At 33.6% G+C, this 26,667-nt stretch overlaps 2 protein-coding genes and 1 pseudogene across 2 annotated transcripts; 1 reads left to right on the top strand and 2 right to left on the bottom strand.

Moving 5' to 3' along the window:
* Window positions 1-131: 131 nt before the first annotated feature.
* On the bottom strand, window positions 132-25,088 carry LOC136971487 (glutamate [NMDA] receptor subunit 1-like). Its single transcript, XM_067265946.1, has 9 exons — window positions 25,055-25,088; window positions 8,927-8,970; window positions 8,761-8,858; window positions 5,426-5,516; window positions 1,326-1,484; window positions 1,096-1,244; window positions 788-1,020; window positions 451-704; window positions 132-350 (listed from the first exon to the last, which is right to left on the bottom strand). Exons 1-6 carry the CDS (start codon window positions 25,086-25,088, stop codon window positions 1,098-1,100), a joined length of 573 nt encoding a protein of 190 aa, XP_067122047.1. The 3' UTR covers window positions 132-350; window positions 451-704; window positions 788-1,020; window positions 1,096-1,097.
* Window positions 17,577-17,676, top strand: LOC136971496 (U6 spliceosomal RNA; annotated as a pseudogene).
* Window positions 25,089-25,261: 173 nt separating the features above from the next.
* Window positions 25,262-26,041, bottom strand: LOC136971486 (uncharacterized). The gene has a single exon (XM_067265945.1). It carries the CDS (start codon window positions 26,039-26,041, stop codon window positions 25,262-25,264), a length of 780 nt encoding a protein of 259 aa, XP_067122046.1.
* Window positions 26,042-26,667: the final 626 nt, after the last annotated feature.

Genomic DNA, 26,667 nt, shown 5'->3' with positions numbered 1-26,667 from the left:
AGATAACAGTATCTTAAAATCTAAAATTTTGGAATTTATATTTAAATTTGGATCATTATACACATAAATTCAAATATCAAATATGAATTTTGAAACATACGTTAATGATTTTAACTTATAATGATCTGATTTTAATAAGCTCATTAAAGAATAGATGTATTTTGATCCATAACAGTTCAAAAATTAAACATAAAATAGATAACAGGTAGCCAAAAATAAGAAGGACAAAAGTACTGAAAAAATCTTCAATTGTTAATGGTCTAAAGTCAGAAGTATTGGTAGATGATCTTACAGGAATTGATAAAATATCATCTTTATTTGATATTCCAGCTTCAAATAATCGAGTTGTGCTGTAAATTAAATACATAAATTTGTATTTAATATTTGGTTTGTAAAGCTTTGGTTAATATTTTTTAAAAATATTCAAAATGATCAGAGTAAACAACTTACATTCTACTGATATTCTTCGTAAAAGGGAAACCCTTACGTAGTCCATATGCTAAGCTAAAACTTGCAAACTTATCTTTTGAAACCACGAATTGTTTGCTTTCGTGATTTTTCATCAACTTTTTAATAAAATAATATGTATGAATAAAAGCAAAATGCCCTTGTAACACTTCATCGATTATTTCATTCGCAGAAAAATATTTTTTATTTAATTTGACGTGATCTGCTAAAATTTTTGCATATCCTGATTTTGCATTCTAAAAGTAGAATATTTCTGTTATCGAAAAAAAGGACAAAATGTACATAAGCATAACAAGTAAGCAAATCATGCATAACATACCACAATAAACGAAGTTATTGCGCTATCTCCATCCAAGCAACCACAAGAATATTGAGATTTTAGCACAGCAGTTGAAAGTTCTTCAAAAGTTTGAGGAATTTCTTCGAATGATGGGGAAGTCATAAAAGATTTTAAATTTCCACTGTAACTAGAAACTAAAATTACAATGGAAAACCACCAAACTATGATTATAAATCTGGATGAAAATCCTCGTATAGATTCTATATTTACACCTGAAAAATCAATATGAAATGTATGTTATATTTATATATTTCGTATATAAATAAATAAATTTTTATTTCTTTTACCTTTATACATAAAAGTGCCAAAGAGATACCAAAAAGACTTTTTTTCTAGACCAAACTTTACTAATATCCTTTACTTTAAATTCTCTGTCGATAATTAAATGCAACACTAATCCAACTATAATAGTAGCACAAATTGTAGTTATCCAGAGCTATTAAAATATTTTTAATAATTTCAATTGCGTTTCTGAATTAAAGATGCTTAAAACAATTATAAGTAAAAATATATTTACCAAGAAAGAAAAAGGTTTTATAAGAGATCCCCAATTTGACGATTTCTTTGCAGCTCTTGTCACGAAAGTTATGGATTGAAATTTAATGTGAGAAGAAAATTCAATATCTTGATATCTTTCATATGTTACGAGTTGAGGAGAAATAGCAAGATCAGCATTCTGAATATGCAGTTATAAAAATAAAAATATTCGACATTAAATGTTTCAATAATGTAGAAAGATTCATAATAATTAATTTTGATTTCGGTTGTTTGTAAATGAAGTTCCTCTATTCAATGCTGTGTAGAAGGATATTTAACAGTCCAAATTCAATCAAAATCTGGCATAGTGATCTCTTTCGAAAGTGTTTTCTGCATGTTTTGAAATGTCACCGTATCAGATTTGGATTGCTAAATATCTCTCCAGACAACGTTGAATAGGAGAACTTCAATTACAATCATTTAGTTTTTGCAATGTTAAAACATTGGAACAAAAATAACTGTTTTTTGACTCATATATGTGTTGTTATAGATACTTATACATATACATTACATACAGTATTTTGGGTTTATCAACCTTTCCTGGTTTAGCAGAACTTGAGACCAAAGCCCTCCTGAGTGTTCGCTTATGGCAGGTGACCGCATAAAAGAAGACATTGGCATATATTCTATTACATCTAACAGTTTTTTAAATAATCGAACACATCTTGTTTTGTGAAAAATGTGTGATGGAACAGAATTTAGATATAGATAGAGAACTGCCGAAACTGAAGGCTACTTTTACGTGAAAGTCAACTAACATACACTATATTGGTAATAGAAGTGTTAAGTATAATTTCTGACTAAATTTAACTTTTTCTTCTTCTTTAAACTTCTGTGAATTTCTTAATGCCGTCTTTTCATTATGCAAATAATCTACCAACGTTGATGCGTAGTCTTATTTAAAAATAAAACTGAAATCTATGTTTGACAAGTTTAAGGACACGAAGAAGTTCTATGAAATGATAACATTGAAGATAAGCAAGGTGCTTTTAAAATGAAATTCATAGAAAACATGTAATCTATTGTACCAGAGGCTCAACAGAGAATTTGGAGAAGAGAAATTTTAAAAAAATTTGGTTCGTTGTCCGTAGATAGCAGTCTGCTTAAGCAACGTAAAAATGGACTAATAGTCTCAATACCAAGCCTAGATTGAACGTTTTATCAGCTAAATACAGATTTCACTGTATATTTACTATATATATATATATATATATATATATAGTGATACATACTGTATACACACTAAAGATGCGTTCAAAAACTTTTTAAGAGTAATTGGTTTCCCTTGCAATTTTTCTCTTAATTGGTGTTATAATATAGATATACATACTAAATTAAAAAAAGTAATTAATATTGAATAAGGTAATTATGATTAAAGTTAAGAACATTACATATAAACAAGATGAAATTAACAACGCCACCCTTGTGTATTTATGATGTCAGAAACTTCTGTATTTTTAACTTCAATTTTCTAAATCACGAATACAAATAAATAATAATTTTCAATAAATTTATTATTCAGTATTATTCAGACTGTATGTATATCTTACGCTAACTAGCATTCTTCATGTCAATTGTTTATTTATTGAAATGAAATAACTATTCAAAGCAATGATTTTATTTAAAGCTATTGATAACTTCAAAATATATAGTCCGTAAACAATGGAAAACTTTCTCTTGTTACAGATTGATTGACGGTGCTGATAAGGAAGACCGAGTACAAATAATTCTTCTTTGTGATCGAGAAGGATGGATAGAAAGTGGGGTGACAAAATTCAATTCTTTTGTGTCTGAACATTGGAGAATTAAGTTGAGAAGTTGAACTTCCAGTAACACACAGCGCAGTGGGAAAACTGCTTTAGAAATTTAGAGAAACAGAATCTGTCCTTGATAAGTCTCGAAGTTAGCTGCCATCTGTTAGCGAGGAGATGAGAACTGATGTACTCCTAAAGTTCAAGCGAATGTCAAGAAATCTCTGAGACGTACCGACACGGAAATCGAGGTTTCATACAGCACCACAAGAAAAATGTGAGAATCATAAGTTTACGGATATTTTAATCGAATTTTAAGAAAATTGTTATATCATTTCCTTCCCTTTCGTTTAAAAACATCGCACTAGATGCGGATCGAATGACGTTCTCTGTCAACAAATGAACGAGAATTTTAACAGTTATTTGCCAAATGATAACATCCGATTGTGAAAGGAGAGGAAAGCGACATCGTTACATCAACAAAAGTCATCGCTAAACTGGCGCCTGCAAAAGTAACTCGTTTCCAAACAACTGCTGATCACATGACCAGTTTTCCCAGGCAGAATAGTATATAAGGACGAAGCACCTACACTTCAGGGCGTTTTGTCATACAGAAGTGGCGTTTTGTCATCAGTTCCTACTTTAGTCCTAAATGAAGAAGTGTTCCTCTATAGCAGAGCTAGAAGGAGCTCTATATGCCTCTACCTCCATAAAACTGACTGTGCAACCACAAGGAAGAACGCACGAGGACAAGACCCGTCACCCGACAACGCCATATACTGTACATCATCATGAACAGCATTTACTCTCTGACCTATTTGACAAAAATTTGTAAACTCTCTCTCCGCGTTCGACAAGTTAGGGACGCGTTCGCGGTATAGAAATTAGGAATCGCATCGCTACATAGATAATAAGTTAGGCGAAAAAGCCTAGCAAGAATTATTATCCGCATGTATCCGAATATAATCAATCTATTTAGTCTCGTATTTGTATTTCTATGTATCTTACAGTTATAGTTATATTAAATTTTGATTTGTTATTTGTTATTTGATTTGATACTAAAACCTGTCAACCTGTCTATTAATCGGAAACCGGACATCTCATCGACTTACACAACGCGACCTCCCCACTCGATAGTTTAACGTGCCCTCCTACTTATAAATCGTGTTACGAATCGCGAGTTAGGACGCGATTGGAATTATCCTAAACTTTGTCCTAACTGGTGTCAGCATCCTGACTGGACAGAGATCAAAGAGATCTTTGACCATCTCATTACAAAAAGCCATCCGACGACAACGTGGGCAGGTTTTTCGAACCCCTGCCGAGTAAGTGGCATTAGGGAACAGCCCCTGTGCCTTCGGCTTCTCACAAAAAGGTGTAAAAAAAGAGTACAAGTTACAAACAGAAACAGGAATAGGAGAACAAGTTACAGGTTCTCCACCATCTGAAATGACGATCCCAACACTATGGTGGATATACTGAACATGTTTTGTACAGGTATTGTTCACTAGTGCTATTGTTAATGTGTTCTTGTTAATTTTTCCTATTGGTTCCATATTTTTGGTCTGAAACACATACTTAGTCGTTTAAAAAGTTGACTTGTTAAGTTAAATTATGCAATATTTACTAATAATTATTAATAAATATTTCCTATTTTAACTTCAGTTGAAGATTAGACTTAACATGGACAATCCAGTGCCTGAGAAACCATTTAACTGTTTACGTAGACGCCTGAAAAGTCACTGCGGTTAAAATTGCGTGCTGCCGTCGCGTAGAAATTTTCTTATGTAGAAAAAACGCGACTTATTCTGTATTCTAAACAGCTTGACATAACACCACGTCCAGAGGCGCCGTACATTGGGGCACTTGGGGCATATGCCCTCTTTTCGTCTCGGTTGCCCTTTTCCCAATTCCCGAGAGGGCTCCAAACAACAGAAAATTCTTGACTTCTAGTTTACTCTGTAAATATAAAAAAAACTAATAAACGATATTGTCCATTGACCCATGCGATTTTCTGGTATGCTGACCAAGACACTATTCCTTGTTTTCAAGGCCAAGTTAGCCCTGAGTGCAACCAGCGCCACCTTGTGGGAGAACTGATTCGACGTTGAATCATAGCATTTGAAGCTCTTTGCGCAATATACGGTGCCTTTTTTTATAGCCCGTGTCTCTTCTTTTTCATAGTCTGCAGGCGCCGCTGGCCATGTCCTAAATTCCGCTCCGAAGCCACGATAGTTCTAGCTTAATATATAGTTTCAATCCAATAAGCGAATTTGAAAACCGAAAGTCAACGTATCTTACAAAAGTATTTAGTTTTGCTGTATCTTACGTTATGCACAAGTTGTCCCACCATTCCTGTCCAACTTCCATTTTCTCTTTTAATTCCAAATGAAGTGGGAAGTGGTTTTATCAAAATATATCTGAAGATAAAATTATTTTATTTTTTATGATAACTTTCACAAAAAATTATAATTTTAATTTTAATTCAATGCAATAACTAAATATTTTTAAAAATAAACTGAAGTGTCAAAAAATTAGAGACAGCAGCATATTCAATGTCGTAACTTTCTACTCACAGCGGAAATGCTTTGAGTGGAAACATTTGCTTTTGACACCATAGGAGCGATACTTATCGGTTATGTGTGAGCTTGATTAGAGTAGCAACGGGCCGAGTAAAGGATTTATTACCGTTTGATCTACATGTTACTAGGTAGGTGCCTTTAATTTTTTGACACTTCAGTTTATATTGAAATAATACCATTAGATATTTATAAAAAAAAAATATGTTATATATTATGGAACCAATTTTAAACAGTACGTAAAATAGGCTTGAAATTAGCTCTTGACTTATATTTTAACATTTATTCTTATTTTATAAATTTATATTTTGATATTAAATGTAATTTTAAACGTAAATACAAATAAAACAACTTGATTAACTTTTACTTGATGCTTGCAACAGCTAATAACATTAATAAAATGTCAATATTTAATAACGGTTAACCTAGCTTCATATATAAAAATTAAAAATATGTGTATTTTTAATTATTATTCAAAAGTTTTGAAGAAAGAACCTAAAGAAACCCGAAGCCCAGATCACCGAAAGTTATATCCACTCCTGTGTGCTTCTTTCAATTTAAGAAAGAAGTTTAGAAAATGCGTTGTCTGTGGATGTTACAATGTTAGATATCAAGTGAAGAATCTAAGTAAAATATAATAATAACGACTTTATTTATATACAAATTTAAATAAATTATTATTTTAAGTTAGAATGTTTTATCATGTTGTTATGATCATTCGTCAGAATTTTTTCTGTTATGTTGAAAAATATGAAAAAAAATATTACATTATTTTGATTGAGTTACAGGTTGGTCGAAATTTCGAGCTAAATGATTATATTTCCGACGAGTGAATATATTTTTGAAAATGATTGAGAACAAAGATTTAAAAGAACTTGTGTTAAAGACCATGAAACTTTCGAACAATGATTTTTGTTAAAATTGGTTTGATAACTACGTAAATCAACGATAGTCAGTCTGTCATGTCACTTGCTACACTCAACGAAGTAAAATATCGATATGACTGATGTAATACTCAGTTTAATTGTCAACTGATACTTGGACGTTTTATAAACTTCTGTTTAATCATTTTTTAAAAAATATTCCTGTTAAAATACAATATTTAAATAAAACCTTTACTACTATTTCATAAACATTCTGATTCTGTTGGTGTATTGATTTCATCTATGTGTCCGAAATAATTGTACTGCATAGTACTTTAACCCTACATCAAACAATTTGCATTCATTATACACGTAACCTGTGTTTCAAATACTCCATTATTCTGTGATAATTAATACAGGATGATCATAATCAAAGAGTAGGTGTTCAGATCTCTTTGTAGAAAAAACTATCGGTAAATCTCAACCAAATTTCGCACACATATTTACTCAAAACCATATCCCGAGTATATGGTTTTGAGTTTCGAAACAAACTTAACTCGAAAATTCAGTTGTTAAAGCAAAATTTAACACTATTGTCTCCTTGGTGTGCATATTGTATTATTGTTGTTGTTGTTGTTTTTTCATCGAATATCAGATATAAAAGGAGTTGTAAAACCTTCTACAGAATTCTTTGATAAATGATCATGCATTAATCGTTAATTCCACATTCATATCTGTAACCGCATCTGTATCTGAAATAAAATTATTACACTTTCTTTCTTAACTCCCAAACTATGTTAGTAAATGCCCGCAGTGGGATATTAAGAGGAAAGAAACACTAAATTTTGCCCAAGTGGATGAATTTTTAAGGTAAAATCTTTTCAGAAAATTGAAACCACATAACTCAGGGTAACGTGTACACAAAGTTTGGTTGAGATTTGCCCAATAGTTCTTTTTATAGAAAACTGAACATTTACTCTTCAATTATGATCTCCATGCACATTATCCTGTATGAAAGGTTAAAACTGAATATTGCAAAAGGTGTACGGCATTATGTGAATATATTATTATTATTGTCTGTTTTTTAATCTATATTAAAGTTTTAAGATTTTGTACGGTCAGTTACTATAATTACAGTTCTGCATGGCAATGTTTTCGTAACTTCATTTAGATGACCACTTCATTTATGTGTTCAGAAATTGTATACCCTAAAGCAATTTAAGTAAGTGAGGTTTTACTATGTACATGGTAATATATTATTAATTTAATAACCAAAGTCTGTTTGTTGTTTTTCTTTCTTCACGGATGATGCTACTTCATAACACATTATATTATATATTATTTATGATTATTTTTATTCTTATATTCTTAGTAATATTATTATTAGTAATAGTAACATTGTCATATTATGTATTAATGTTATTAATTTTATTTTTGTAATATCCAAAATCGATAGTATTTTTTATATCATTTGGTATTACCATTTTTCACTAAGAAGCATGGTATATCTATGCCTAAGAAAATATCTAAAACTATTTGTTTGTTATTTTTTATTTAGAATATAATTCATCTCATCTAAGAAACCGAAAGAATATTAAATCTCTATTACCCAGAAAAGACAGTAAAGAAAACTTTGTCAAGACTACAGAAGCATCTATATCCCGTTATGGTCCGCCATGTTGTTCTGGTAGGTTCAGTCCGACAAGTGAGTAACGTTCGATGGGAACGTAATATACTGTATTAACTATGGAGGAGATGGGATCAATACATTTCACTGTTTTCCCTACATTACGGTAACAAATTAACAAGGGGTTCCGACTGACCTGATTGAGACAAAATACCGGACCATTAACTACTGCACTTAACTTCCCCATCATTCTTAACGAATTTTAATCTGTGTTATATTACTGGAGAATTATTTCAAAGATATGTATTAACTAAATATTTTCAGTCATTCTTGACGGGAAAGTATCTAGTAAATATATATCTTTGAACTAATCCTCCAGTAAAATTTGTTATATATAAATATAATAATTATATAATTATACTTCTACGAAATTGATGATTTAATATTTATATACGAGTATATGTATAAATTATTTAAACTAATTTATTGCGTTTTTTTACACAAAACTTTATATAAAATTGAATGCATTATTTTTTTCATAAAATAGTTAATTATACGTATTTAGACTAAATTTTTAATAAAAAATTTTTGTTACCTAAATTTCAGTTTTTGTTGAATAATATTAAACAAATACGAAGCATCTCCTCCAACTATACAATTGTTAGATTTATCCAATTGCAAATAATTAGAACGCTAAAAATAACCAACGTATATAGCATATATATTAGTAAAATAAGATTCGATAATACAAATTTCGTTACCTGAATTCCAGCAATTTTCCATATATAATTTGCACTACTATTTCCTGCAAGATAGTATATAAAATTGGTTTTACATTGAGTAGACTAGTGTATTTTATTATAAATCTTAAAGTTAACTATCTAAATAAATTTATTCAACTGACTCCACAATTACTAATTTCAAAAATCGATCGATAGTAACTTTTAAGTTTTCCTTCATATCGCACAGATCGCCCCCGAAACATTCCTGGACTTTTCAGCCGCACAGAATTGATTCCGGCTTCCCCTGAGCAATAGACCGACACTTTAAGCCCCTCATCTTTAAAAATTAACTATTCTAAAGCAGAAGTTTCCAACCTTTCTGCTTGTGGATCTTTTCCGAAACTAGATTTAATTTACCGATCTCTTTCTATACTGAATTAACATATGAACAAAATTGCAAATAAAATGAAATAAATAACTAAATACGAATTAATATACTGTATATTCATATTATTATTATGATTATTATTATTAAACACATTGTAAATCAAAATTCAAAATTCAATTATTATGCCTTTGTGTCCTTTATCATAACTTAAATTTATCTTTGTATACTAGTACATTTATCAATTAACAGGACTTATTATACTGGAAAATTATGGATGCAGATATTTAGTCTTACAGATCAGAAATAATATTTTTTATTTAGTTCACCTGAACACATACACTTTAAGCTTGTGTTTCGGACTTGTTTGTCCCTCCTCAAAATTGTCTGTTTTACTTTAATAAAATTTAAAGATAATAATTGATATTTTTCTTACAATTTTAAATATGATATAAGTAAATTTTTTACCGACTCTTAAAAGATTCCTAGTAACTAGAACTCCTGGATCAGCTATAGCGAACCCACGACTCAGGTTAACGCAGAGACTCGCTTGACTTTTTCAAGATACTCGCATTGAATGTTTAGAAAATATTAGGTTTTTACAAATTATAAATACATATATATATGTATTTGATAGATCTCATAGACACTTTCCACGTGTTGTATGAAAGCAGATTCCTAAAGCTATTAAAGGCCACAAATTATGAACCATATAGAAAATTATCATCAAATAAGCAACAGCAGATTTCGTGTTTTCTTTTTGCTTGCCTAGAACTAATTGTTATTTTTCTGATATCGATTAAAAAGTTAGAGTAAAATTTGTTAGCATTTTTTGTTATTGTTTTTAATTACTCAAATTATTAAGTATTTGACTCTCGATTTTGTTTTTTAATTTCGAACTAAATCTTGACACACCTTCAGAGAAAGGTTTGCCATCGCTGCCTTAGATAAACGGTTGACTCCATGGGAGTAGCTTGGAACTCCTTGCTCTAGAAAACCGTTTTTTTCCCCGGAATTTTCCATTTGTCTTAAAATCTCAATTTGCTCATTGAAATTTAAAGTATTAAAATAATTCTATTCAATATTGTCTTAACACCTAAATTCGAGCCAGTCTCCATAGACAGTCTTCCACTTTTCCTTTCTTTGGTACTGTAGATTTCTGTTGTATAGCATTACCTTATCCCATTAAATGAAACCTTTTGGAATTTAAAAAATATATATATTTACTTAATGACACGCGAGTTACAAAATGAAAAGATTGGAGAAATGAGAAATGAATAATTGAGAAGGGCTGACATTTCTGAAATAAAGAAAATAAACCTATAACGATTTGGTTTATGGTTTTATTGGTGTACGGCAACAGAACACATGGACGATCTGATAGGGAAGACTGCCTCCTGGGAGGTCTTTTATGGGAAACTGGTCTCTATTTAGGTGTTACTAACGTGAAGAAAACCCGGAAAACTCCATGTGGTAGCCCGTCGCGAGATGCGAATAAACGTATAGTGAAGTAAGCAGTTTGTTTGCTCTCACAAAAAATTTTCCAGTATCTTCAACTTATGACCGTATCTTGTTCGGAAATAACCCAATCACAATTATTTTATTTTATACGAGAAAAAAATAACAAACTAAAAATTGGAATCTGCGAATCGTCTAATCCAGGGGTCACCAAACTTTTTCACAGCGGGCCAGATAACTGAGAGAATGACAAGCGCGGGCCGCATAACCATTTTGTTCAATACAATATACTGAATTCACAAAAAAAAATAAAGACAACCAATACACAAACACGATTGCTGCAGCAAACTCGTAATCGCTTTTCTTAGAAACTTTATTTGCAGGTGCTTACACAAAAAGCGCTGTGATATTCAAAGTCGCAGAAAGTCGCCAAATTTTTTATTTCACTGATTTTCCTAAAAGTTATAGTACTGTCAAATGCAAAAATCAGATTGAACCAATTTTGGCATTTTTACTTATACGTATTTTTTCTGCATAGTAAGTTCATCTTACAATCTATGATATTTTCATATAAATAATTACATTTTAGCTCATTTGTGGCACAGTGCAGCGGCGGGCCGGATGAACTGACCTTCGTGGGCCGGATCTGGCCCGCGGATCGTAGTTTGGTGACTCCTGGTCTAATTCGAACTGTCAGTAATACATTATTATGATAAGCATTAATAATAATTTATCTAGAAAATTTTTAAAGGTTTTCTAATTTTTACATATTTATCAAAATTGAATTCTATGTTTCTAAACATTACAAAATGTTTTCAGTTATCTTAATAATTAATTTTTAGCATTCACTTCATTTATAGTTAACAGCTCACTTAGGTTACTTACCATTTCCTGAAATAATACGATGCAAACAAATTATTAAAAACAGAGTCAGAAGAAATTTCATTTTAAAAACATTTCTGTTACTAAAATTCGTTTTACATTAATACATAAACCGCAAAATAAATTTTAAAATAGCTGTTTAAATAAATAAATAAATATGTATATATTTAAAATGAGGAACACAGTTTAACATCATAAGTTTAACTGTTCGAAAATATACACTACACTCAGTTGAAAAATAACAGCCAATATTAAATTCAAAGAAATCCATTAGCTGTACATTTATTACAAAAGATATGAACTACATTACAAAACTATTTACATTAGTTTCTAAATGTAATCAATAACGTTGATTGAAAATAATGGATGTAGCAACAATAATGTTTAATAATAATCAATGAAAGTAAATCAAGTTCTGATCCCTACATTTTGAAAAACTGGAACAGTCCACAAACGATTTAGTTTATAACGTTTAACAATCGAGTCGTTGCATTCAATTAAACACAAAAATTAAATACATTCCAAGCTTCTAAACATATTTAAAAATCAATAATATAAATTAATTACATTTACAATATTTATGTCTATTTCTAAAAAATTCAGCAACGAGTTGCTTAATTTTCCCCGCAACATTTAAAATTGCGTGTGTGACGCCATCTGCTACGATATTATATTTAAAAATCTTTATATATCTTTAATTATTATTACACGTGCAAGACATTTTTAGGTAATGTTATAAAAGTGGCAGATATTTATGTATAGGGGGAAAGAAAGGAATTGTTAATTATAATAACACCAAATATTATAAATACAATAATAAAAGTAAAAAGAAAGATGATCAAAAAAGCATATGAATTTTACGTCCGTTGCACACACGTCTAGGGTGAAAGGCCAGAACCTTCCTCTCTTGTATCCCCAGTCCAAGCTATTCCTTCTGCTTCGTGACTCCTGAGTTCTCCGAATTCCTGACCAGAGCGCACGTGGAGTTACTGAAGAAGGGTTCTTATGAGTAGCAGATTTTAAACTCTGCTTACATTAATAATTAGCAGTTCTATCTGGAAATCGACTGTGTTACCAAGTTATAAATTATGAAAACGTCAGGATCTGACATCAAAATTTATTGACGTCTACCTATCGACACCACAGAGGGGTGGGAAAAAATCTGTATGGGGAATTCTGTACGCGGATGGAGGAGACTTAAATGAGACTGGTACAGAAGACCAAATACGAGCACTTTTAACGTTTAACAAACGGTTTATTTATCACAATTTGCACTCAAAATTTTCACGGTTTTGTTTACATAATACGCATCCATTTTACTTCGAGAGAGATAGTTACATATAATCTTGGTACCTGGATATAAAACTCAATGTCTGTGAACAAGCAGACCGATAGAGATGATCTTATGAGTGTCCACTGAGCACACCAGTGGATTCTCATAAGATCAACTCTATCAGGCTTATTCGTGGTTGTCTCAGGGGAAAACATTTTTGATGACAAACTACACCTTTTACACAGCACTCCAACGAACAGAACGCTAAAAAAACAAGCGGGATGAGCGTCAAAGATGAATAACTTATCGAATCTCATGAAAGGACTGACTACGTAATAGATAGATCAGAAAATTCATCTTTATCGTCGTATCTCCTTATTCAAACCTCCTCCGTGACCAGTGGCGAATTTTACGAGTACACGACAGTTAGGCGACCGTCATCTGGGCCACGGAAACTTAAAAATTTTTGCATGCTTATCAAGCATACGATTTGGCGGATAAATAAATAAATAAATATATATATATATATATATTTATTTATTTATTTACAATATATATATATATAAGTGTGGTTAAGACTATTGAAATATGAGTTATAAGTTATGAGTTATCTCCAACTTAGGAAAAGGAAGCGTTTTGGAATAACGTACTGTAGCATCGTTAATTATTGTATGTCACAAACGGTTAACACAGCACATCAAAGAAAAGTAGTTATTCGAAAACAATTCTTTCGAAGAACTTTTATACTTTTTTGTTTTAATTTATACTATATTTAATGTATAATGTAATGTATTTTTATTTGTATGTAATTGTTGTCTTTGTTTTTACGTATATTTGTTAATTTTGGTGGTAGATAGCAACTGTCCTTCGAGACTTTTCTATTTACTTGTAAAAATAAATAAATAAATAAAGTGTGTAACATGTGTGAATATGTTTGTTAATAATTAAGAAACGAGTTAAGCGAGTTCTTTTAACTCGCTTAACTCGTTTCTTAAAAAATATTATTTAAATTTACCGGGTAGTAGATCAATAAAAAAGAATGGTAATTTTAATAAAAAAAACAATAAAAAAATTTGTATTTTGTCTATTATTCACCTTTTGTTTGAAACCAAGTTGACAGTAGCTCAGTTGTCCGTCGCCCATCCCAATTTTACTCAACCTCCTTTTCGTAGTTTATACTGATTTCCTGTTCTGGATTCCTTGCTTATTGTAAATAAAGTGTTGTGGCAGACGCAAATTCCTGATTTTTCGTTAAATCACCGAATCGTAATGAGTAGGTTGATGCAAATATGACAATTGGCTCTGGTGTTTCTCGACTTTTTCTCTCTTTGAGAGAATTTTGATCGAGGAGGAAAATGTTTTTTTCGGATAACTGCTATGTTAATGTCTATAAGTTACAACCGAGTAACCGTCAAATTGCATTCGGTCAGTGGAAAAATGTTTATACAGCTTACTACGATATGAGACTTTGTAGATAGCCTAATGCAGTATTACACAACGTGTAATATTGCATTATCTACAAAGTTTCAATTAGTGTTATATAAAATATTGTGCATTTTCGAGATAAACTGCCTCAAAAACTTAATAGACTAAAAAAGTGGTTATAAATACTCCTGTATTATGCCTTTTGAACTACGGCAATAATGAAGGGGAAAAAAGCAAAGTTTTAACAATTTAAATTACTTTAAAACCTGTTATTTTTCTCATTTTTCTATTAAAAGTTTGAATATTTTAAAGAACTTTTTTTAAATCTTAAACGTCTTAAATTTTTTTAAAATACTTTTATCATTTATTAAAATTTTATGGTCCTTTTTAAATATTTCATGTGAACCTTTTTAGACCCTTTTCTTATTTTACACGGTTTAAGTTTTATATTTGACCCCACTTCCGTTTATTCCCTATTCCCACGCCCACCTTTTGCGTTTTACACTCAATTTTGTCATTTTAATCCTTTATTTTGTCGATTAAATCCTTATTTTTATGTTCTAACTTTTCAGAAGCGTTTTCTAGCTAAATTTTTAACACTAGCTAATTATAATTATTTTATTATTTATAATTTATCTCTGTTTTCTTTTTAAAGTATTTTAGTAAAACCAAAACTTTCTATGAAGTGCCATTCGCTACAAAAAGATTTTCGATTTTAACCTCTCCCGACAGACTTGTAACTTTTCAGTAATCAGTTTTAGAATATTTATTAATGTACCGGTAATATCAAATTAGGTTTATAATTTATAAAAAAAAACTATTTTCACTTCATCGACTTTTTGGGATGCAATTTGAAAAAAAATTATAGACCTACAGTGGCGTGCCGTGACATTTGATGATAGGGAAGCTGTGTTTCTGTAAGAAGCCGACTTACAGGGACAATCAATTAATTGCGCGTCAGGGTCCATTCGTATTAGTTTGTTCGATAAGCCAATAAAAACCGTATACTTCTTTAAATGTATTTTTGGTTAATGTTACCTATGGTAGCGAACTCGGCAACAGGGAAATTTTGGAGGGCGACGGGGAAATTCTAGACTGCGCTGGGGAAATTTTTCCCCTACATTCAAGATGGCGACGGGGAATTTGTCGGGATTTCGTTATCAATTAATGAAATCCGTAGAGGGCGCTTTGATCCGTAGAATCGCGATTGATCGGAAGTATGCAAATTTTTCCCCCGAGAGTGGAGTAGGCGTGTTGTCGTGCAAAAAGATTTTCTTGAGTTTTTGTTACTTTTGGAATTTTTCTATTATAACGTAATTAATAATAATTTTAATTTACATTGTGAATTTAAGCGCTTGGAATAAATGTATTGACAAATTTGCTAAGCGTATTCGGCAATTTTTGGAATAGATTTTTCACAAGTTTGTCGTGTCGAGTTGCGATTTGGAGTCGGACGAATTTTGGAAAGAGTGTACTGGGCGACGTTTTTATCAGTTAATAGAAGCAGAGTCTTCCGAATTAGGATTAGACGAAAGAATTGATGGCAGACCGAAATTTGCCGTAAAACTGGGCCTCCAACACACCGAGGAACTTTGCCAGAAATGTGGCCAAACATGCAAATCGAGTTATCGCAGTGACCGGAAATCATGCGTTATGCGTTGCCGAAAATGCTGGCGGAATAGTTCGGCTCTCGAAGGAACGTTCAAAGGAAATGTGGCAATATGTCATGGGCGAATCTTTTGACATTCATACGGCACTATCTTGGTTTAGAGTGCACGACGAGTATTTCGGCAGTTTTCTCGGGTGTTTCTAAAAAGGCAGGCATACACTGATCGAATACATCCCGGTCACGGAAAAATATCTAGTTGGAAAGAACCAGAGACTATTCTGGCTGCTCTCGCACCTAATGTCAGCAAGAAAGACAAAAAAGCAAAAGAAAACACAAGACAAAGGTGAAAAAAAGAGAGAGAAAAGTGTTAAGACGAAAGGAGGAAAAAGAGTCTAGTTCCGTCGACGGGAAACGTGGAAAAATGGGAAAAGCTCAGAAACAAAGTAAGTTATCCTATTTTTTTTAATTTGTATTTTTTAGAATTGTAAGCGTAGAACGTAGGGTATAAATAATCTCCCCTTCGCCGTCTAAATGTAAGGTAGAAAGAAAAATTCCCCGTCGCCGCGTGTAATGTAGGGGTGGGGGAAAAAATCCCTGTCGCCGTCTAGATTGTAGGGTAGAAAAATTTGCCAAGACAGCTATATAAAATTAATTTTTCTATGTAATTCTTAATCGCAAAAAAGCCAAATCTGGCAATGTTGCTCAGAACTGACTGAAGCGCCACTTGTAATCTTCCAATGCGCCACGTTTTGGCCACCCCTGCGGCCTAACCACCTCAGCCATCTAGCCATCACGTAAGAGAAAAACGGCAGCATAAACTTGGCTCGCCTCAGGGGGGAATTTTTGGGGCGCCATTCTTTGTCACTTCACCCCGAAAATTAATGAACTTCTAAACCGGATTCGAACTCTCGAGTCCCGCAGAGCCGCAGGCATTTTTAATTTAATTTTACTGTGTTTAATCGCTAACTGTTTCCATCATTTCAAAATTGTAAAATATCTGTGTGTTTGCAGGTGGTTTATACTGCCTCAGTCTGTATTAATCTTTGAAGTTTTAAAAGTCGTTGATTGGATTCTGAAATGAAATGTTTAAATTTTCGTATTGCGAAATTGTATATTTAGTAAAACTATCAATTATATCCCGAAAAAGGAACAAATTCTAAAAATATTTTCGAGTGCTTCTGTCGAGTGAAGTTAGTTACAGGAAATGAAATTCCATTAGAAGCCACGGAACCATCGTCAAGGTCTCACTCTTCTCCGTGGGTTTTTTGTTTGTCCAGAAACCCCGTAATGACTAGACAGAATCGCCATTACGGTAAAAACTGGAATCGCGACAGTTTCCGATATAAACCGTTGCCAATACATTATGAATTTTGTTAAAAATTCTATATAATATATATATATAGAACATGCATTTGTAATAGATAAATGAATTACAGAACAATACGTCTAATTAGACGTATTGTTCTGTAATTCATTTATCATTAATATGACTATATAACTGACATTTATCTACTACTTTCATTACACAGGGTGACTCGTAAGTCGAAGACCAAAAGATAAAATCAGGATGACGTGTATCGTCAAAGTACTCTCAATTGGTTCGATACCTGAAATAATGAATGCGAATAATTAATAGAATTATGAGTAATCAATTGGTACACCTTCGGTAGTCCATTCTAAAATCGGAACGATACAGAGACCATTAGCGTGCCCTGTGCAAGGATGACACGTAAAATTGTCAAGTGTTCCCTATTATATCTTCCCTGGGTCTTGCGATTTGCGGTGTAATTAGATAGTACTAGGCCTACTTCTTATTGTTGAAAAAGCCATTATTTACAATAAAAGATTTATAACAAACGAAATTCGTTGTTGAATTTTTTAACTTATTTCAAACAACAACAAACACCTCATCATTCTATAAAATTAATTTAAAATGTTTTTCTAATTAATAATAGCCACGTTCTTTTCATTTAAAAAAAAAATGTACACTCTAACGTCAATTTGACGTCATCTCCTCAGTTTTACAATGAACAAACCGAAAAATGACGTCAAATTTACGTCAAGGAGTACACTTTCTGGACGAAACAAACGAGTGTTACACAGTGGCGTGCCGTGACATTTGATGATAGGGAAGCCGTGTTTCTGTAAGAAGCCGACTTACAGGGGCAATCAATTAATTGAGCGTCAGGGTCCATTTGTATTAGTTTGTTCGATAAGCCAATAAAAACCGTATACTTCTTTAAATGTATTTTTAATAGATTATCTGACATACTTAATAAATAAGAAAGTTCAATATAATTACCTCCGTTATTAGATTCAATAAATTCCCTGTGCCCTCTAAATGCCAATTCTCGCTTCGAGAAAAAACATATAACATCTATTAATTTAGATATATCTATTAATCGTAATTATCTCGTTATAATTTTCAATATTTATTTTATATTGTCTTCCAATGTTAAATTCTATTCTATTTTGATTTCCAAATTGCTTCAATTTTACGAAAGAATCGTCATTCGTCATAAATTTTATCGTCAAAATGTCGAAATGTTTTTGTTGACGTATTTATATTTAATTTAGGCATTGGTCTTTCTCTTTTAATAATGTTCTCTTTTTCATTATATGGTCTTGAGCCAAAACTTTTTTAAAATAAATTTTTGAATCACTAGCCACGATATAAGGGCTAAAATTAAAATTATCAGAAAAACTTACTTGGTAAAACAAAATGTGTGATGAATATACACGCCTAGTACAAAAAAATTCTTCAATTGTATTAATATACTTTTAAAGAAACTTATAATTAAATATAACTTTGCGAAGAAACGTACATAAAAATAACAAAATATTCTTTACTTTTTAAATCTTAAAACAATCCACTTAGTGAAATACTGTAGCTCCCTACGAGTGGCTAATGAATGGAATCGGAGACGGTCCAGGTGGGTGTGTGCGTGCCAAATCCCGAGGGTGCCGATACCGGTCAATGTCAAATGCCTCTTTTGTCGCGTCACTAGTATAGCCTATATCAAAGGACGCGACAGGGTTGTAGATTTTAAACGTTTCTCGCCATAGCTGTAAAAATCTAAATATGTTAAACTTAATACTAAGTAGATTGTCCGTCGTTCGTTTTTTAACTAATTCGTTTTAGGACCAAGTGTTCGCGGAAATTTCCAAAATTTACAACTTTTCGGTCACTCTCATTGAACTGGAAAAATTTCTGTCTTTATTACATCTAATATTATGAAGAGATCAGACCCCGCTGTACTCGGCAAGAGATTGGTTCGGTTAAGCTTGTGTTTAAGTAAAATTTGGCTCTTTCATCGGGGTTTTATTTATGTTTCTAATTCCCTAATCGCTTAATTATTTAACTACTTCTTAAGTAGAAATAAGTCGAAACCGGTTACTTTGTACTTGAATATCTGTAGTCTTGGGAAAGAAGTGGAAACAAATTTTTATGACAACCGATACATAAATCGTAAATTTAAGGAAAATAAATTCTACAGCTTTCTCTGTACCATTGTACGTCTCGTTCATTAAATTTGGTTGTAAACGATGCTGCCAAAGTAACAGTTAATTTTTTAACACTGTACTAGAATTGTACACGTTTTTTCTGCATTCCCTTACAGATGGGACATACTAAATCGTAATATCACCGGTTTAACATTGAAATCCGTAAGTAATATAAGATGGGAGAGCAGAATAAACGCGGAATAAATATATCAAATATTTTAATGGATTTTTTAAACTCCTGTCAACTATACAGAACTATCATAAAAACATGACAGTAAACTCCTATCGGTTGGGTTAAGTTATAAATCTAGTCTAGGGTGGGCAATCTTTTTTATAACATGGGCCAGAAAAAATTTTACGTTTTTTCTGCGGGCCGTAGTAGTTAATTGACGCCTTCTTGTGACTCGTAATTTTTTAGTTTGCAAATATGAAATAAATAAATAAAAAGTTAATTACTATATTTATTTCTCTTATCGTTTTCGAAAATTACAAAGAATTGGAAAAATAACTATTAATTAGTTATTTTTCCAATTTAATAATTTATTAAAGATCTCGCGGGCCGGATAGAAACTTTTCGCCAGCCGTAGCTGGCCCGCGGGCCGGGTGTTGCCCGCCGTTGATCTAGTCTACTCGTGATTCACGTAATCGGGCGAGGGCGGCCGAATATCTAGCAGGCAGGCGGCTAACAGCCCACAACCGGTCCGGGATATAAAATTAGAAGCTTTATGTGTGAAGCATCCACCAGCTAAACCGAGTGAGGTTGGTGCTCTGTAAAGCGCATGCGCCAATGCCTATAATCTGGCTGCTTGGAAGTTGACGGGCATGCGGCTAACAGCTCAGAACCGGTCTGGGATATAAAATTAGATGCTTTATGCGTGTGTTGCTTCTACCAGCTAAACCGGGTGAGGTTGGTGCTCTGTAAACCGCATGTGCCAATGCCTATATAATATGGCTGATTGGAAACTGACCCGGTTTCGACACTCCTTCCGCCACCGAATTATTCGAATATACAATAGCAATCTTATCGTTTTGTTCACATGTAGTATAGAAATTTGTAAAAGATACATAATGCAGTTATAATAAAATATTAATTTTAATTAATGCAAAGTACGTTAAAATATGAAAATTTATATTTTATAAAATACAAGGGAAGGTCATTGGAAGGTGGAATCGGCGCTTCCATCGCTTCCAATGACGGCACGCCACTGTAGACCTATAAATTCCCATTGTTGTCCGTCCGCCGTCTGTCTTCCTGTCTTTCCTTAATCTCGAGAACGGAATTAGATAGATGAAAAACGAAACCAGATATGAACACCTTAGGGCAGGAGGCTCCGATTAACTATACAAGAACTTCCGATGCAAACGGAAGTCATATTATTTCAGTTCAAAAATTTCCCCCTAAAAGTGTTAGATAGATGATCGGCACGACTCTATTGCTAACGGAAAAAGTATAATGTAGAAGGGCAAGTCTACTAATTTGAGGCAGAGAGAATATACAGTGGGTGATCGGTTAATGAACATAATCCGTTCCAAGACTTTGTTCGCTATCCGAATTGTTCGTTAACCGATTATCAATTTACCATAGGTTTGTATGGGAATTTAATTAATTCGTTCTGGAGACCCCAAAAAAGTAAAAAACATATACTTTCTTACTAAGTTTATTTATATGTAATAATAAAAATACACACATACACAGTCTTGCATTTTTATTAGTCATGTTTTTTCCGTTTGTGGGAGTTAAAGAATCTGTCTAATGTCGATTGCTTTCCTTTCTTCTTCAGGATTTTCAGAAGTAATTAATAGCATTGTAATTGTAGAGATCCCCAAGCCCATTAACCTCAACCTGGTTTGGATGCCATTCTAAGTCCGTTGATCTGACATTCCCCACTTCTTCAAAAGAACTTTAATTAATAACAGATTTCGGCATTAATCCTCTTTTTCATAATAAAACATATCTTGCCGAGTTTCTTGGTGTTCTTCTGTCGTCAGATCCATTTCAAGTTTCATTATGAGCGCTTCAATGTTCTTTATTTCTCAGATGTGATTTTTGTTACTTCTTAAGCTGCTTGAATCTTCTTGATTATACTGTATCTTTCTTAGATAAGATTGAACTGCGCCCTTCTGTAGATTTGTTCAAGCCATACTGCCCAGTCTTTACCTTTGTTATTATACTCTCACCTTTCGGAAATAAAAACCGACGCAAAACTTAACGAGTGCCCGCCCGACAGTCTCGCGAATACTATAAAAGAATTGTTTCTGTCAGAAAAATAGAAGGCTAGAATTACAAGGGAGTATTTCAAAGTTCGAGGAATACTATCTGATCAGTATATATCGGATTGAGCGTCGATGTTGACGTCTCCCGCGCTCCGAAAAGTTTCGAATTGTTACCTGAAAACAAGGGAAAATCAATCGGTATTTGCTATTTCCGTCGCTTCTTTTTATGTTTGTTCAGAGAAGTGTTCGTTGTCCGATCACAAAAATCTTTCGCGAAAGTGTTCGAAAGCGTGGGTTAACCGATAACCCACTGTATTTTAAATTAAATAAATGATTTAAAATTGCAGCTTGGTATTGTGACGATGTTACAATAAATAATTGCTCGTTTCTTTTAATTTAACACCAAGCACTACCTTATTACGTTTGCCTTCCGTTTAGAAAGTATTAATTAATATCCCGAACATGTGAGTTAAAGGGTTTGGACATATGTCATTATAAAATATAAGGATAAAATTTGGAGGTAATTGAATTTGCCGATTTTGAGTTATTGTTAATTTAAGAAGGCTTTATCTGTACGGAAAATGGATTAATTTTGGTCAAATACGATCTGTAATTAAACATCGGTGACGAGGTGCAGATAATTATCCCGATTATACGTTCCTACCTCAGAGCGCATGTCCGCAGAGACCGGAAAGGCGCTTGCGAATGTGAATGTTGTGGCAACTTCCGCCCGGTGATATTAACAACGTGCAAGTCAAGATAAACGACGTATTACAAACTTGTTAAGGCAAATAATCTTAAAATCAAATAACTGCAGTTATTTATTATTAAAAAGTAAACAATCTGATATCGATCTCATTTATATTCATATAAACGACGAAAAAATACTTAGAACAGATTACGTAACCCAATTTTTATAGACGATAAACTCCGCTGGTCCTTCTAAATTAAATAATAATAGCCGGATTCATTGGAATTACAAGGATCTTGATTTCCTGTATTAATAAAGAATTGATAAAACGATTATATAATATTTGTATTGAACCAAAAGTTGCGTAGGGAATCACAGCTTTAGGGAACACCAAGTTATTAATCACTTCCTCCAAGCTATATGAAATTAAAATACTCATGAGTTACATCTCTGTGATGTTTTTCTTTCAGGAGATATGTATTTCGTAATACATATTTTTTAAAATTGTTTCTGCGCTGCTAGGTAACAGGTAAACGAACATGATAGTCACACCATTAAACCAAATATAACAGATTTTTTAAACTATTTTCTTAACTTTCCTAGTTAAATTTTATATTCAAAATACGATTCTATAAATTTCTAGGGTATAGTTATCAAGGAATATATTTTGAGCTTATCGAAGTATTTACTGCAAATGGAAAAAAATTAAACGACACAAAATGCAAACACACCCTTCGGGTTCTTGACATTATTCTTCCTAGTATATATAGCACGAACGATATACATCTACTGGGAGTCGGCTGATCGAGTACTCCGCGGCTAGCCGTATAAATCCTCCTGGAAGCTAACATCATGAGGCCGAAGCGCGCCGGCGTTCCAATGAATACAAAACTAAACTTCGAGTCATAGTCTGCAAGTCTTCGCCTCATAGGCGGCCGCGGATGATGATGTCGTACCACCAACCACCACCTTGGTGAGGGGGGTCAATACATCTGTATTCCAGGAGGTTACGAGATCAGTCCACTCTTTTTTGTTCAAGAAGCTGCAGTTTTAATAAAATGTTTAACTGGATTAAATTTTATTTGGCTGAAATTTAAAAATATTGTAGACCTATAAATTTCCATTGTCTTTCTGTCTTTCCTTAATCTCGAGAACGGAGTCAGATAGATAAAAAATTAAACCAGATATGGACATCTTAGGGGCAGGAGGCTCCGATTAAGTATATAAGAACTTCCGATGCTAATCCGTAGTCATGTTATTTCAATTCAAAAATTTTTTCCGAAAGGTGTTACATAGATGACCGACATGACTATTGTTAAAGGAAAAGTATGATGTACTGTATAGGGGCAAGTCACTACTAATTTCAGGTGGAGAACATAAATTTTAAATTAAATAAATGATTAAATATATGGCAGCCCAGCATCGCGACGATGTCACAATAAATAATTGCTCGTTCTGACTATAATTTCAAATTCGAGATCTTATAGGCCTGTACACATTTGTGGGAACCCGGACTTTAACCGAAAATAATACAATTTTGTCGTATATATAATTGATAATTGTCGTTCGATAATTGTCAACTTTTACTTGAGAGCATCTGGTCTTACATGTTCTCGACGCCGAAAGCGACCTTCTGGCCTCTTGTCTGTATGCTACCGACTTTAATATAACAATTAATGGGCGGCGCCCGCCTGTTGAGGCAGTCGCCGCCATTCCTCCACGACTCAACAAGTCGTCGCCCGTTCTTCCGATGGTTACAGTCGTCACCCAGTCCTACAAGAGAAGTCGTCTCCAGCTCCTTAAAGGCACGTCATTAGAAAATTTTCAGGGGTGTGCCTAGTGAAATAAGAAATAACACATTATGTACATCATAAAATAATGTTTCGTGTCTTCAACGAAACATCAATTGCATATAACATATCTAATTGCATTCTCCTTGAATGCAATGTCGCGAATATATTTCCAACTTCCTCAATGTCGACATGAAAATAATAATGATAATGAATTAGAGCCAGTCCAGTAAGGCGACATTCAATCATTGTAGCTCTCATATAGTTGCTCATTCTTATCAACATTACATTACATTACATTACATTAGAGTAAAGATTAAGAGGGCTGTCTATCTTGTTGACTGACTTAGCCCTGAAAAAAATGAAAAAAAACAATTTAGGCTACTTTGCCTACATTGAGACTTACAATGTGAACAGTTGTAACATGTATACAATTATATACATGTGGGCGCCGGGAAGCGGACGGCGTCTCGTTCCTCCTTTTCCCGGCTAACAGGTCCGTTGGACCTGCCCACGTCAAGATGGCGATTCGGATGGGTTTCGCGTTACGCGAGTGGAGGAAGTGGATGGGTCCGACGATAGAGCGGCGGTGACGACATTCGAATAAACGACATTACAACGGATAATAACAACAACAACGATTTATTAAGCTAACATGACAATTACAAGAGAGGCGAGCGACTGTCGCCTGAGTTCGGATACGCGAAGGGAGAGTTTACAGACAATGGGGTCATACCTCGTGATCCGGGTCGGTCCGCTCAAGGGTCAAAGTAGTCTTTCGGTCAGGTTCCTTCGGACTTCGACGCGCACACACCGTGTCTCCCTGACACTACGTAATCGCCTCTTGAGTTGATCGGACGGACTTTATGCAACCGACCCTCTTTTCCTTGCTCGTCGCCCTTTTATCATCCCTCTCACGTGTCCACTGTCACCAACCAGCATTTTTCGCCGGTTGTTCCTTCTGATTCATATTTGTTCCTTCTGATTAATATCTTTTCCTTCTGATTCATATTTTTCCGTGGGAACCACGCGATAAAATGATATATCATAACCGGCTTAATTTCGGTGTGTTCGAACTTTCACATACAACATGTACAAGATGATCAGTTATCAGTTGTTTGTTGACAAATTTAATCAATTTCTTCACTTGTTGTAGTTCTTCCACTGTCTTCTCGTGGATATTTTGACTGTTTTCTTGCAGACAGTTTTTTTCGTTGCTTTTATAAAATTTACAGAGGTTATCGTATAACATTTTATTTTGCACAAGTGCTGTGCGCTTTGGCGCCAATTTGAGCCAGCCAAAACACATTGTCTCATAAAGTTTTCACGAGGATGTTCGTATTTGCTGCACTGGAATAAGTAATCTGTCACGTCGTCAACGATGTCACTGACTGTATCGCACTTGTCAGTATTTCTCTTTCCAAATCGAAAGAGATATTCATTAAAGTTATCGTGTCCTAGTAAACATTTAGTAATTTCGTAAGTAGGTTTAAGATGTCTACATGCTGTTTTGACGGCGATCGTCGGTATGAAGCTATAAAAAGTTCTACCTGTGTTCGAGTGTTCCCATTCTTCTTGCCATCTTTGATCTATTATTTTTTTTTTAATTTTTTGCTTCACTACTTTGATTGGTATTCTACTATATGTTATTGGTAGGTTACTTTCTGCTGCTTTCTTAGCCAGCATGTCGGCAGTCTCGTTTCCCTCGTACGTTTTATGGCCGGGGATCCAATGGAATTTGAGTATTGTGTTGCCGCCAATTCTATGAGTCAATTCAATTATTTCGTGTGCAAGTAAAGTTCTTCTAGTTTGGTTTTTAAGGGTGTGAATAACTACCCTGCTGTCGGTGTATATTGATGTAGAGCGACGAAGTAGAACACGTGTGTGAGTGTGTGTATGGGCTCCCGTCTTACTTCGCTCCATCGTCGTGGATTTTTATCAATCCGAGGATTATTATACATCGCTGGATTCGTCTTGTCGCCTGCTTTCGATTGGTGTCTCGCTTTTACGGATCTGTTTTTTTTTTTTTTTCCATAAAAGTTACAGGCCTCGGAAACTTTTGGATTTTCGCCGGCTGTTCCCGGGTGTTTTTCACCGGTGAGTGGGCTCCTTTTCTATCGTTTTATTCAGGCTCTTACGCTGTTTACAACGGTGTCTCTCTCATTCTTTTGCGTAGAGCCGTTCTCGGTTTATTCTGTCCGTAACTTTTCCCCTATCGAGCCGTCTTGCGGGCTTGTCGGGCTTCTGACGCCGTTCAAACTTGGGTGGTTTTTTAAGGGAACCCGTTCGAACCTGTGATACAAATTACAACTCGGATTCTCTCTTAGTTCTGTTTTTACGAGCGTTTTTAGTTTCGCTCGAAACAAAGGAGCTAAAGGTCATTGACCTTTTCACGCTATTGCGGTCTTCCTGCTAACGGTCGCTTTCGCCGATTGGCGCGGTTAAACCCGCTCGGCGTCAGTCCTTTTGTGGCTCCTGCTTCTGTCTAATTGGCAATTCCTTTTGAGGAACCTTTGAATCTGCTTCCCCTTTCCATCTGTGCTACTTTT

The sequence above is a fragment of the Centruroides vittatus genome, unplaced genomic scaffold (genome assembly GCF_030686945.1).
Source record: "Centruroides vittatus isolate TY-2023 unplaced genomic scaffold, ASM3068694v2 contig_2568, whole genome shotgun sequence".
In the NCBI taxonomy this organism is placed as follows: Eukaryota; Metazoa; Arthropoda; class Arachnida; order Scorpiones; family Buthidae; genus Centruroides; species Centruroides vittatus.
The sequence above is the reverse complement of the archived record's forward strand: the minus strand, read 5'-3'. Positions and strand labels throughout refer to the sequence as shown.

Excerpts from the sequence above, each read along its gene's own strand:
- LOC136971487 (XM_067265946.1), bottom strand. The coding sequence starts at position 25,088 with ATGAATCAGAAGGAACAACCGGCGAAAAATGCTG. Across the intron at positions 8,859-8,926 it reads GGAAAATTGCTGGAATTCAG|CGTTCTAATTATTTGCAATT; the intron begins GTAACGAAATTT and ends GGTTATTTTTAG. Across the intron at positions 1,245-1,325 it reads TAAAACCTTTTTCTTTCTTG|CTCTGGATAACTACAATTTG; the intron begins GTAAATATATTT and ends ATATTTTAATAG.
- LOC136971486 (XM_067265945.1), bottom strand. The coding sequence starts at position 26,041 with ATGGAGCGAAGTAAGACGGGAGCCCATACACACACTCACACACGTGTT.